Source organism: Uloborus diversus, chromosome 1, assembly GCF_026930045.1.
Source record: "Uloborus diversus isolate 005 chromosome 1, Udiv.v.3.1, whole genome shotgun sequence".
NCBI classification, from domain to species: Eukaryota; Metazoa; Arthropoda; class Arachnida; order Araneae; family Uloboridae; genus Uloborus; species Uloborus diversus.
In genome coordinates, this window is record NC_072731.1 from 258,884,703 (window position 1) to 258,898,241 (window position 13,539).

A 13,539-nucleotide genomic window follows, 5' to 3' on the forward strand; every position below is an offset into this window, starting at 1 on the left:
ATTCCAAAGTTTTCCTATTGCTAGTAGAGCTAGATTTACCATTAAGATGAAAAAGCTATAGCTTAAGATCCCCGCTTGTTGGAGGCCCCAAACTCCCGAATAATCGCATGTGGGTTATTTCATGCCAAGTGATCCAATGTTTTTTTCCCACACCTTTTTGCATTTCTTTGAAATTTGGCTCATCGATTGTACCCCTCGAGGTAATCAAAAGAACAAATTTTTAGATTTTTATCTCTTTTATTTTTTATTTATGAGACTTCGATTTTTAGAAAAACCCTCTTTTTATGGATGCTTGAACATAAAAGGGACGATAATCGGTACCAAATATAGATAAAAGGATTTAGCAAAAATCATTTTAAAGTACATTAGTTGCTGTTTAATATGATATGCAACATAACTAATTTTATAAAAAAATATTTAAAAAAATGAAATTTAAATTTAAAATTTAAATTTATCAGAAAACGTATAATGAATTTAAAAAAAAATTCTCAAAAATGTTTGCGTATTTTATTTTTATTTGTGCAAAATTTCAAATTGGGATCATATTTTTATGAATTTTTGAATAAAATTTGACTTAAGAAATAACGATATTTTTCCGATTCTTATTAGTAAAATATGGGGTTCTCTTGCAGGTGATGGTCTAGTAAGTAGTAATTAAACATGACTATGCTTAAAATGAGCTGACACGAGCTTGCAGGTAGACTCGAGGGGTACAATTGATGAACCAAATTCAAAGAAATACAAAATGGGAGGGGAAAAAAATTCTCAAATTTTGGATCACACACACCCTTGACATGGAAAATGACCCATGTTTCATTCCTTCATTCCTAAGAAATAAAAAGTACATGAAAAAATTAATTTCATTTTCAAGGGTTTGAAAACCTTGAAAAGTTGGGAAAATGTAGCAAAAAATCTTGCATTCTAAAATTTGTAAGAAATCGGAGGGGTGGGGGGTGGGGGGGTGGCATTCCAAAATGTGCTAAAATCGACTCATTGCTATATCTTACGTCAAAAATGTAAAAAATTATGATTCTCTTTTTTTTTTTGTCGTACTGCTTAAGATAAATTTTTGCGTTTCTCATGTTTCTCATCGTGCTATGGATATAATCCAATATTTAGTATGTTTGAAGTTCTTTTGCTATTGCTTGCTTTTATCTTACTTCTACTGCATACTGTTGATCTGTTTAACTGGAGGAAAGAATATTACACTACCTTTTTTTTTTTTTTTTTGAGTTTTTTTTCTTCACTCGTAATAGAAAAAAAAATGTTGTAGTGAGAAATCTCTAGTGTTTTTTTTTTAATTTCAAATTAGTTGTTTCTTACAAAGTTAGAACGATACTGTAAAACTATGCAATCAAGTATAAAAATGAGGGAGACTGAGAAGTACAAATAAAATGTTCCTTTTTGGCAAAATAGAATCAAATAAATAGAAATTCTGGCGGAAATTTGAGTGGAAAATGTGTTGTGACTGCAATAGTTCCTGTACTTCGTACAAGGAAGTAACAAAACAGAAACAGATTATGAAATCATGAGTTTATTGATGAAATACATAAAATGCAATATGTACGACTATTTACATTATGTACATCTGAAAGTGAGCAATAAATTAAAGCAATAGTTAAAACCACAGGCTTCTTATCTTCCCTTATCGTAAGCTAACTTCGAGCAATGAGCTTGTTTCAATTGTTCTTTGCCTAAACACACATCCGACACCAAGGATTTTACCGTTGCTTGAACACATATTTGAACCTTTCCTGCTTCTCTGCAAGGCGAGCTGAAAAGCCTGTTCCACAGGAGTCTTTCAAAGAAGAAAAATGGAGAAATGCAAGTGATGTAGATGAGTGATGAGATGGCGACCGGTGAAAACGATGTATGCTGTGGCATACATAGCCTGTGGAAAAAAAATGAGAAAATTTGGCAAATTTGAGAAATGGTTACTAAATAATCAAATATATTTGTAAAAAATTGATTTTAAGGCTAATGGGAAGTAAGGTTTCACTTTATTGAACTCTGATACAGAGCCGTCGCTAGGTCAAAAAACTGGAGGGGGGGGGGACGCATTTGGCGGCCCCTAAGTTGTTTCAATCGCATGTTTTAATATGTAGAGAGAAAGAGAAGATTTAGCTTCTGATTTAGCTGGGATAGTCATATTCAGGGAAGTGCACAGAAATTTTCGTGCTCGTCACAAATTACTTTTCCATGCCCCCTCCATATTGCTCACCTCTATATTTCACGCTTAGTTTTAAAAATATTGGGCCCCCTTCAGGCTTGGGCCCGGGCAAACAAATGTCCCTTCTCCCCCCCCCCCCCAACGACAGCGAAAATGTTACATACCCTATTTTTGAACTTCAAAATGTTAATGAGAACAACAGACAAATCATGTTAACAAAATACTCAAGGAATACAACAGTTATCCCTTCTCTCCCCCCCCCCCCCAATGACAGCGAAAAATGTTATATACCCTAGTTTTGAACTTCAAAATGTTAATGAGAACAGCAGACAAATCATATTAACAAAATACTCAAGGAATGCAACAAAATGTTGATGATAAACTGTTTTATAGTACAGCAGAGTAAAAATTCCTTTTTTTTATCTATAAGAATTGAACTCATTCCTATGATATAAAAACCTGGGTACAAAGTTTAAAACGATGAACCTTGATGATTTAAATAATTTAATTTGTTTGAAGGAATGTTATTTTACAGCTTTAAGTATGCTTAATTTTGCACTACAAATTAAATTTGTGGAATGTTGACATAAACTTTTAAAATAATTTAAGTCCATTTGAAAAACGGATGGGGACACGCCAAAAGTGTGGTTTAAAAATTTTTGTAGGAAAAACTAAATGAGTTATTGTTTTATTAATAAGATTAGAATCACATCAGATAAGTTATTTCTAACTATTAAAAAAAAACGAGCTGATGTGTGCATCACATGACTTCTTCTTACTCCAATTTAATATCAGTTTCCCATTATTGGCAGTTTAACTGTGATTCAATAGTTTACTCTCTAAATATCACCAACAATGGCCATATTGAAACCAGATTAAAAACGGGTGGCGATATATTTACCAAGTGTCCTCCAAATTTAACACCACTTGAGTTTACATCGAAATTAACAACGATTTCCCCCCAAAAAGGGGCAAAAGACCCCCTTTTGGAGCATCCGAATGCAACCAAACAGGGAGATTCACAACTAGACCCCACTAGAAGTCTAAGTACCAAATTTCAACTTTCTAGGACATTCCGTTCTTGAGTTATGCGACATACATCCGCACATACGCACATACATACAGACGTCACGAGAAAATTCGTTGTAATTAACTCGGGGATAGTCAAAATGGATATTTCGGGTGTCTGTATAGGTTCTTATGCATATATCCACGTGTGGTCGGGTTGAAAAATAAGCTCAACATTTATTCGGGGGGGGGGGGGGGAGCAAAATGGAAATTAAGGCCGATTTTTGAATGAAATTTTTTTCGCGAATACAATACTTCCTTTTTTGTAAAAGGAAGTAATAAAAACACTTTCTGAGTGAAACAATTTTTGTGTTAGGCTACTGGGACATAATATGGTTAGAATTTTGGAGAATCGCCCAGTTCTAGTTGGCATAGGTGGTCGTCATTCGATGGCCCCCGTCTCTAGGTTCAAGTATTCCAAATATGTAACCACAAATAACTCAAACTTGAAACAGCTTTGAAGGGCTTCTAGAGGTGGTGTCCCGCATTTTGTAGGGGTGAATAAGTAAAATCCGTCAAGCGAAGTAGTCCGTCAACTCATTAGAAAAACGTACGGATTTTTCAACCTCCAAAGTGCAACTTACCTGATCCAAATGAGCCATGTACATCCTTTCACGAAGTTGCCCTTCGTGTAAGAATACAATCAAGGGATGAAGCAGGTAGGTGAGATTGCTGATCTTCTCGAGAGGGATGAAGTATTTCCATGATAAAATCTGGTTAACGAAACCTGAAATGAAAGACAATTTTTTGATTAAATTACTTTTTAAATGATACATACAGTAAAACCTGTGAAGTTGACCACCCTTGTAAGTTGACCACCTGTCTAAGTTGATCACTTTTTTTCAGGCACGGAATTAGCCCTTATCGTATAAATCAACGTCTGTAAGTTGACCACCTGTTTAAGTTGACCACTAACTTAGTGCACCGCAAGTGGTCAAATTACACAGATTTCACTGTACTACATACGAGTAAATTTGGAGTGAATCGAAGGAAAACTTTAAAAAAGAACAAATTGCAACAAAAATTTCCCTTATCTCGAAGCTTGAATAACTACTTTTCAGGGCGTGAAATTAGCTTTACGTAACATCGACAACAAGGACGGATACAAGGGAGGGGCGATGGGAGCAATCGCCCCACCCTTGAGGGACCCTACATCGATAATTTTTCCAATTTGAAGTCTTAACAAGAAGTTCCGTCTAGAACTAGACGAGCCTACTTTCCCATATACCCATACTACTTTCTAGTACCTGATCAATATTCTCAAAAATAGCTTAAAATCGCAAATTTTTTCAAACATATTTTTTTTAAATATTTTAAGCTGATTTCTAGGAATAAAATATTCCTTACTTTTCTTCAAAAAAACGAACAAATAAAATAGCAGCACCTTTTAAACAAAGCAGCTAATACACTTCTTTCCATTAAAAATTTTTTTTAACAGCTTTCAAAACGAAAAAATAATAATAATAAGTTCATTAAAATAAATACATCATATAAAAGAAAATCGTTTCTTTTTCCCCTGTTGCCAAAAATAATTTTTTAAACGAATTAATGCACTTACCAAAATAAAAAAAAACAATAAAATGTCAACTTAAAGAAATAATTTTCATTGTCAAAAAAAAAAAAAAAAAAAAAAAATCGTCTGCGCATATTTTTCGAGTTTATTCACCGAAAACTAAATACCTAAATTAAAACTTTAGCGTGAAAATAAAAACAAATTATATCAACAATAATTATTTCACAGTTAAAACCACAGCAGCGGAGTCGGAGTCGGAGTCAATCTCATTTTGGGATAATAGAGTCGGAGTCGAATATCCAAGACGTGTATAAATGTTTGCCAAAGCTACGAAGTCAGAGTCGAAGTCGGGGAGTCGGAGACCGATTAATTGTCGGGCACAGGAGTCAGAGTCGGTGTCAGGTGCCCCTAAATTCTCGGAGTCGGAGTCGGGAGTAGGTCGTCAAGAGCTATTTCCAACAAAGTTTGTTTGAAGTAAATCCGCCTTTAAGTTCGGAATCTATATTGACTTTCAGTTTCCCCTTAGGCGCTAATGTTAAGAGATTTGAACTGTTCAAAATTGAACGAAAACTTGTTCAAATCAAAAAGATATTTTCGATACATGTTTTTTATCAAAAGTTTTTCCCTACAAAGTTTGTTTGAAGCCACTTCGCTTCTAAGTTCAAGATTTAGTTTTGATTTGAATTTCCCCGTAGGCGCTAATGTTAAGTTTTTTTGAACTGTTCAAAATTGAACAAAAAATTGTTTAAATCAAAAAATGAATTATGGGAATGAGATGTCCTCGCCGAGATCTTTCTAACAAAAAAAAAAATTTGTTCGAATCGGACTATTCATTCAAAAGTTATTAGGGGGGGACAGCCAGACAGACCGACAGACAGACAGACCGACAGACATTTTTCCCCATCTCAATACCCTACTTTCCAATTTTTAATTTTTCAATATTTATCTAACTATTTTATTTATTTTTGACTTTTTTTTGTTTTTCGGGATATTTTTAAGATGTATTAAGCCTTCTTTCATGCTTTTTTCTTCTTTCTCTGATTTTTACTGGGAAAGTAGTCTAAAAAGCAAGTGTAAGCAGTGTTTAATGACGTTAAGGAAAGAAATGAGGTTCGAATCTCCCTCCTAGAGACTTTTCAGAATTAAACTTTCAGAATAGCAATTTCAGACGATCTTGGCTGATCTTAGGATGAGAAGTCTGGAGGTCCTTCCCCCAGGCATTTTGCAAAATTTAAGCCATAAAAATCCGAGTGTAGACTTCTCAAATAGGGTTAGAGGAAGGGATATGTTCAGTGACCTTTCCTCCGTTGATTTTTTGAAATTCAAGAAGTTCCAAAATGCACAATTTTAGACGACCTCCGATGATGTTAGGGAGATGAAGTTTCTAAACATTCCCCCAGAATTATTACGAAATTGAAGTTCTAAAGCGCTATTTAAGAATAATTCTTTCAACTGAAAAGGGAAGGAATGAGTTCGGGGATCTCCTTGGATAGTTAGTTTTATTTTATGCTGCTTTATTTATTTATAACTGCAATTTAGCTGCTTTAAAATTAAAAAAAAAAATGACGCGGCAGCCACCCCCCCCCCAAAGCATGTGTAAATCAGATGAATAGTAAGAGGTAAGTTAAAAAATCAACCGCCCCCTCCTTGAAAAAATTTCTGGATCCGTACTTGCATCGAAAGTATTTTGTTATTCACTGGTTAAAAAATGCAGGGCCTTATTTTTGTAAATAGCTCGTAAAAATAAAGCATTTGTTTGCCCGCAATATGTTCAAACGTTTTCTACATTGATTCTAAAATTTTTCGATTATTTCAAGTGAGGTTACAAAACGTGGATAGGCTAAGGATTATCTTTAGTGAGGGAATGTGGAGCAAAGTGAAATTATAAAATATTTACTCTGTTTTAAGCTCCATCTATCTAGTAATATTTTTACTATGTAGGAACACATGTAAAGTCAAATAAAAATAAAATCATGTGACAATACAAGCAATTTTTAAAAAATCATATTCATAATGTAAATTTTGTTGCAAGTCATTTTTTTTTGGTTATTAGAAAATGATAAAGATCATGTTATTAACATCTTAAATATTAACTGAAATTGGCAAATATTGGGTGAAGTATTTATTTATTTAATATCATTCGACTTAAAATGTTTTGTACAGTGCAGGCCGACGTGAATTATATTTTGTTTACTTATGCAACCCCTTCCGTATTCTATTGTTAACTAATTCACTTACATTAATTTATTTGATAATTCAATTTTTTATTTATTCATCCTCTAATTTTCTTTTCCATTCACTATTTTTTCACTCGTTCTTTTTTATATACATTAATAAATAAATTAATTAATTTATGTATTTATTCGTTTTTTGTTTCATTATCTGTTTGTTTATTCATTCATTCCTTTAGTTGCCCATTCATTTGATCAAAAACATTTTAATAATCAAATAGAAAATATTTCTTGAGAAAAATATTTATTTTCACTTTGCTCCAAAGAGAAAAAAAGCGAAAAACTTTCCCCTTTTTTTATTGCAGAAATTTACAGTCAAAAGTAAAAAACAATGTGTAATTGCATAATAAATAACTTTTATTACAAAAAACATTGTTTTGTAATTTGCAAAACAAATTTTCACTTAGCTTAGTTATCTTAACTATTGATTTTAATTTTAGTTTTGCCCCACATTTCTCTACGTAACTCTACAAAAAACACAGAATGTGTAGTACACAACAAAATAGTACAAAGTTTGTAGTACACAACAAATAATGCTTACAAAAGCTATTTTAAAATCAATATATGATTCGCATTTAAGAATTGTCTTATTAGTGAAATTCGATCAATAAAAAGTGTAAACTTGCCTCCGTATCCGTACGCACAAGCAAATATGATCCATGCGATTCCCAAGGACCATCCTATTCTATGAACAGACGCATATATCGCAGACAAGGTAATCTCCATGGCTTCTCCATGGCGGTAACCATAGAGACCACAAATGACCGCTAAGTTAGAGGCAATTCCACTGCACCATCCGACAATCACGGTTGTCTAAAGAGAAAAAAAAAAATAAATGAACAGTTAACGCTTTTTATGATTTAATGTAACATTCCTAAAAATAGAAGCTCACATACTTTGCTCAACAGATGTAGTTTTGTTACAAATTGCGTGTATATTCACTGCCAAATTGTAACATTTCAACCTTTTTAGTATTTTTGGGCTTGGTATTCCGATTGTTTCGAATTTTGCAAAACTTGATATTTGGGTTGTTTCCGAAATTTTAAACGTATTCATGTTTGCTTGGAGGAGACTTCGTTCACAATTCTCATTATCATTACTATTAATATTTTGTTTTATAGCAAGCACTATTTTTTTTAACAGTGGGTTTCATATTCAATCACTTTAATAAAGGACATTACATGACATCTACCGTCTCTTGCTCATAACTTTTTTTCTAAAGAGCAGATGCAGTCTACAAAAAGTTTGGGACTTTAAAACATCCCCGATCTACAAAAAAAAAAAAAAAAAAAAAAAAAAAAAAACCATCAAAATCGGTTCACTAAGTGAGGTGCTACAAGGTAAAAAAAAAAAAAAAACAAGCACAACATACAAACGGTATGATATCTCAATTTTGCAGTCGGTTAAAAAAATTGCAGTTGACTGCTTGTTAGTGACTCGTGGCTCTTATGTGAATTAGAATGAGAAATTTGCTTTAAGGTTTGCTGAGCACCACTTTCTCATAGTTTAAATAGAATTTACACAAAATCATTTTAAATTACATTGATCTTTTAGCTTTCATTTTTAAGTTCTTCCCGTTGCTAATTTTCTTTTCAATACATAATCTGAACTTTTTTCATAAGAGTAAATTATAAGGCCATAATCATGTTATTCCCAAGGCAGCACATTACACATTCTGATAACGTCATACAAATAAACGCATACAGTAAAACCTGTCTGCAACGATACTGTTGGGACCTAAAAAATATTGTTATAGGCAGGTTATCGTTATACAGTGAAACCTGTGTAAAAAAATACTGTCTATAACAATAAACCTGTCTATTACGATATTTTCCTTGGTGCCAGCAAAATTTTAGCATAAATAATCAAACTGTCTATAACGATAACCTGTCTATAACAATATTTGTTTTAAGTCCCAACAGTATCGTTGTAAGCAGGTATCACTAGAGACGGTTTGATTATTTATGCAAAAAATTTGCTGGGATCAAGGAACATATTGTTATAGACAGTTTTATTGTTATAGAGAGTATTGTTTTACACAGGTTTCACTGTATAACGATAACCTGTCTATAAGATTATTATTTTAGGTCCCAACAGTATCGTTGTAGACAGGTTTTACTGTAGACAGTTATTATTTATGCTAAACATTTGCTGGGTCCAGGGAAAATATCGTTATAGACAGGTTTATTGTTATAGACAGTATTGTTTTACACAGGTATAGAAAAAAAATGAATAAAATAAAGAAAATGGACAAACCTTTCTGAGTTGTATCTTGGAATAGCGATTTAGTATAAATCCCAGTAAGATTCCGATGCAAAATGGAGCCACGTGGTCATAAGCTTGAATAAAAAGCTTGTCCCAGATGGTTTTGATATTTCTATAGTAAAAGAGATTTACATATAACAGGGTGCTTAAAATATAACATGAAAGGGTAACACTGTCGATTGCTCTTTCCAGTGTGCTGTGGGGTAGAAATACAGCGTTTCTCAACTACATTTGACCCGCGGACCGGTGAAAATGTGGGAGAAATTGATTCTTGGAGAGATAACATTTCTTTATCATATTTATTATTTCAATTTTTGAGTAATTTCTCGCTTTCCAACAAAAACAAATAAATTTAAAAAAATAATTAATTGAAATAAATAAATAAATAAAATAAAATAAATTAAGAAGTCTCTTGATTTTTATTAGGGATTTATGATTTAACTAGGATTAACTTGTTTGGGTGCAGAGCCTGTCGCGTGTCGTCACTTTTGTATTTGAATTAACTAGAATAATATTCAAATATAAGCATAAACAATCACAGAAATTTTTATACATAAGTAAAATAAGAATTTGAGGAAAAGCAGAGTAAAAATATGAATTGTAATCATAAAATTAAACTAAAAAATAAAGGAAAACATTATTATTGTTATGGTTGCTGCTGTTATTAATATTATTTTTATAAATGTTATTATTGTTGTTATAACTATCATTGTTGCTGTTATTAATATTATTTTTATTATTGTTGAAACTATTATCGCTACCATTATTATTATTGTGATTGTTATATTAGTATTATCATGTTATTGTTTCATTTATATTGTTATTGTTACTATTGTTATTGTAAATATAATAATAATAATAATAATAATAATAATAATAATAATTATTATTATTATTATTATTGAAACTATTATCGCTACCATTATTATTATTCTGATTATTATATTAGTATTATCATGTTATTGTTTCATTTTTATTATTATTGTTACTATTGTTATTGTAAATATAATAATAATAATAATAAGTATTATTATTATTATCATCATCATCATTATGATCATCATCATTATGATTATCATCATCATCATCAACATCATCATTATCATCATCATCATTATTATGATTATCATCATCATCAACATCATCATTATTATGATCATCATCATCATCATCATTATCATTTTAACTATTATTACTTATTGTCATGATCATTATTATTTGTACTATTATGTATCATCATCGTTATTATTATTATTACTATTATTATTATTATTATTATTATAAGAATTTTTTTTTAACGCCGGACAGGTAAATGTCTCTGAGGACGGGTTATTATTTTTTTTCTTTTACGACTAGTTACCGGTCCGCTGGACCAGTGGTTGAGAATGAGATGATTTAGAGCCAAGTATTATTTATTGATAATCCCTTAAATGTATAGTTTATAGCAATGAAACTCGGTTATATTTACATGAAACTCAGAAAGTAAAACGCTGGTGCTGGCGGAAGATCTCCCATCAAGGTAACCATGGCAATTGCTACACTACTTCCTAAGATGATGATGATATTTACAAAAATACCAACAGATGTCCACCTACATTAAAAAAAGAAAAGTAAGATTTAAGTAACTACAGAATCAAACATCTACAGCAGTTCATTAGTTTTCACTCGATCGTTGACTTTATGAAGATGGAATTTTACTCGCCAAGCTTCGAGTTTATGAAAGCGAGGGAAAACAAACTCATCAGTAGCGCAAAATTCGACTAAACGACATTAAGTATTAGATATCAGTCAATGAAAATCTTATATACTTAAAAACTGAGTGTATGCATCTATGTATGTACCTATGTATCTATGCAGTCATCTATGTCCAAGTTTTTTCTCCCGAACGACAGTGAACTGACCATCGAACCAGGTATCGATGGATTCGCAATCTTCCCGTCTTTATGTTTGGATATTTAACACAATCGTTCGATAATAATTAACGGAGATATCAATTAAAAACATATATATATATATATATATATATATATATATATATATATATATATATATATATATATATATATATATATATATATATATATATATATATATATATATATATATATATATATATTATGACACTCAGATTTGGACATAAAATCCCTATTTTTCGAAGGCTTTCCTCCCTTCAAATTATTATTCAGTGCTTCGTCTCAACTTTCCGCAACAAAGTTACAACAAAGTTTATTACAATTTATAGCTTGAAGGAAATCATTGAGACGAAAGATCTGTTGCCATTTTTTTCTCGAATATGAACAAGTAAAGTTTCTTCTTTTGTTTTAAAGCCTTTTCCTGTAATAGGGGATTTAAAATGTTTCCTTTTTGGTTATTTTTCCGCAATCCGCCGCATTTTTTTTTTTTTAGTTCAAGCCTGAGTGTTGATCCCGCGTCACTTGACATAGCTTTTATTTTCGAGGAGGACCGTGCAAAGCTTGAGCGACGCAGCTAGTCTAATTGAAAACTTGACGCGTGACTGATCAGGAATCATTCCGCGTTTGATCACTTTGGTAATTATAACTTTGAATTTAAATCTGTATGCATCATGTCGAAATATTTTACGAGTATTTTTAAGCGCTATTCAACCCAGTTGGGCAAGCAATGAAGTTCCAATTCGGGTATTTACAACACGTGCGTATTTTTTTTCTCACAATGAAAGTTGAAGTATTTTTATGCGCTATTCATCAAAATTGGACAAGCAATGAAGTTTCAATTCGGGTATTTACATACATAAAGAAATTTACATAGAGGGGAACCCGCTTATAGTAAAAAGGAGATGAAATTGAAGCCGGAATTATGGGATACAGCAATGCAATTATAGGCGGAATTGTGATAACATGATCGCTTCGCGAGAAAAGTTTTCACCAATCTCGCAAAAGACCGAATAAAGTAGCTGGAGAATCGGTTTGCATTTTAATTCTTGTATTAATGCAATTTCAAAAACGTGGTTCATAAACTTGCAACAATATCTAAGTTTAAATCAATAACCAATTGAAATTTAGTTATGGAATGTTTTGAATCAAAATGTATCTCAAGGTATTTAGCAAGAAGCTAAGGATCTTGGGGTGCAACTTCCGGCCTCAATTTTTTAGTACAGCAGGGCCTCTCTATGTAATTTCTTTACTCTATGGATATTTACAACACGTTTTTTTTTTTCTCACAATGAAAGTTGAAGTATTTTTATGCGTTATTCAACACAATTGGGCAAGCAATGAAGTTTCAATCCTCGGGTATTTACAACACGTCCGTATTTTTTTTCTCACAATGAAAGTTGAAATATTTTTATGCGTTATTCATCACAATCAGGCAAGCAATACAGTTTCGATTCGGTTATTTACAACACGTGTTTTTTTTTTCACAATGAAAGTTGCAGTATTTTTATGTGCTATTCAACACAATTCGGCAAGAAATTCGCAACTCCAGCGCTCGAATACGCTACCTTGCGGTGATTTACAAAATTAAAGAAAAAGGTAAAACATTGCTTCTACGTGTGTCTGTTGGTAAACATAGGCAGTTTGTCATGACTATTTATTAACGCATTCGATGTGTCTTAGATTGCTTTCAGCTACAGAAATTGTTTCGTCCCTTAATAGTATTCTCAAAATAATGTTAGTTTTCCTTATTTCCTTCTAAAAAATGAGTTGATTGTTGAATGGTGAAAGCGTAAACACAAGACAAATCTGGAAATTATCAAATTTTAGTGTACTTTTAAGCGGAATTATAACATTTATTTCCGATGCAAAAATTTGATTCAGATCTGCTAAAGAATATACTTACTTGCTCAAAATGAAAAGAACAATTGGTGCACCTAGCAGCATATGCATCAAGGAACACAGAAGCCATGTATGTGGCAGACACTAATAAGCAGAAATAATTATTCATACAGAGGAAATATTGATGGTGATTTTCAAAACAAGAAATCCGAAAAGTCTAACAATTCACCGACTATTTGTGCTACGTTATGGTAAATGTTCCAGTAATAGGTCGCTGATGGACATCAAGTCAGTTGCAATAAATATTTATTAGAATTATGTCATTGGAATGTTCAAGTCTTTTAGTGTCACAACCAGCTGAATCTATGAAAATTTTACAGAAAAAATCAAAAACATTTCAAGTCTTGTCGACTTAATTTTTCCAAATGCATTAATTTTTGTTTTAATTACCTTTGGTGTGCGACTTGCATTTTTTTTTGTTTTATTTTTTAAATTAGCAGTATTATAATTGTTTATAGAGAAAAATATTTTGAATTGAGC

General features: G+C 31.8%; 1 protein-coding gene across 1 annotated transcript in view; it reads right to left on the minus strand.

Annotated features, from left to right (window-relative positions):
- Positions 1 to 1,536: 1,536 nt before the first annotated feature.
- The window catches only part of LOC129220321 (nose resistant to fluoxetine protein 6-like), a 125,583-nt gene continuing 113,580 nt past the window's right edge, over positions 1,537 to 13,539 (minus strand). The window contains exons 11-16 of the mRNA XM_054854724.1: positions 13,064 to 13,143; positions 10,716 to 10,838; positions 9,239 to 9,359; positions 7,609 to 7,795; positions 3,823 to 3,965; positions 1,537 to 1,891 (exon numbers count right to left, since the gene is read on the minus strand). Of these exons, the coding sequence (XP_054710699.1) occupies positions 1,802 to 1,891; positions 3,823 to 3,965; positions 7,609 to 7,795; positions 9,239 to 9,359; positions 10,716 to 10,838; positions 13,064 to 13,143 (744 nt within the window). The 3' untranslated portion in view covers positions 1,537 to 1,801. The remainder of the gene's footprint in view (positions 1,892 to 3,822; positions 3,966 to 7,608; positions 7,796 to 9,238; positions 9,360 to 10,715; positions 10,839 to 13,063; positions 13,144 to 13,539) is intronic.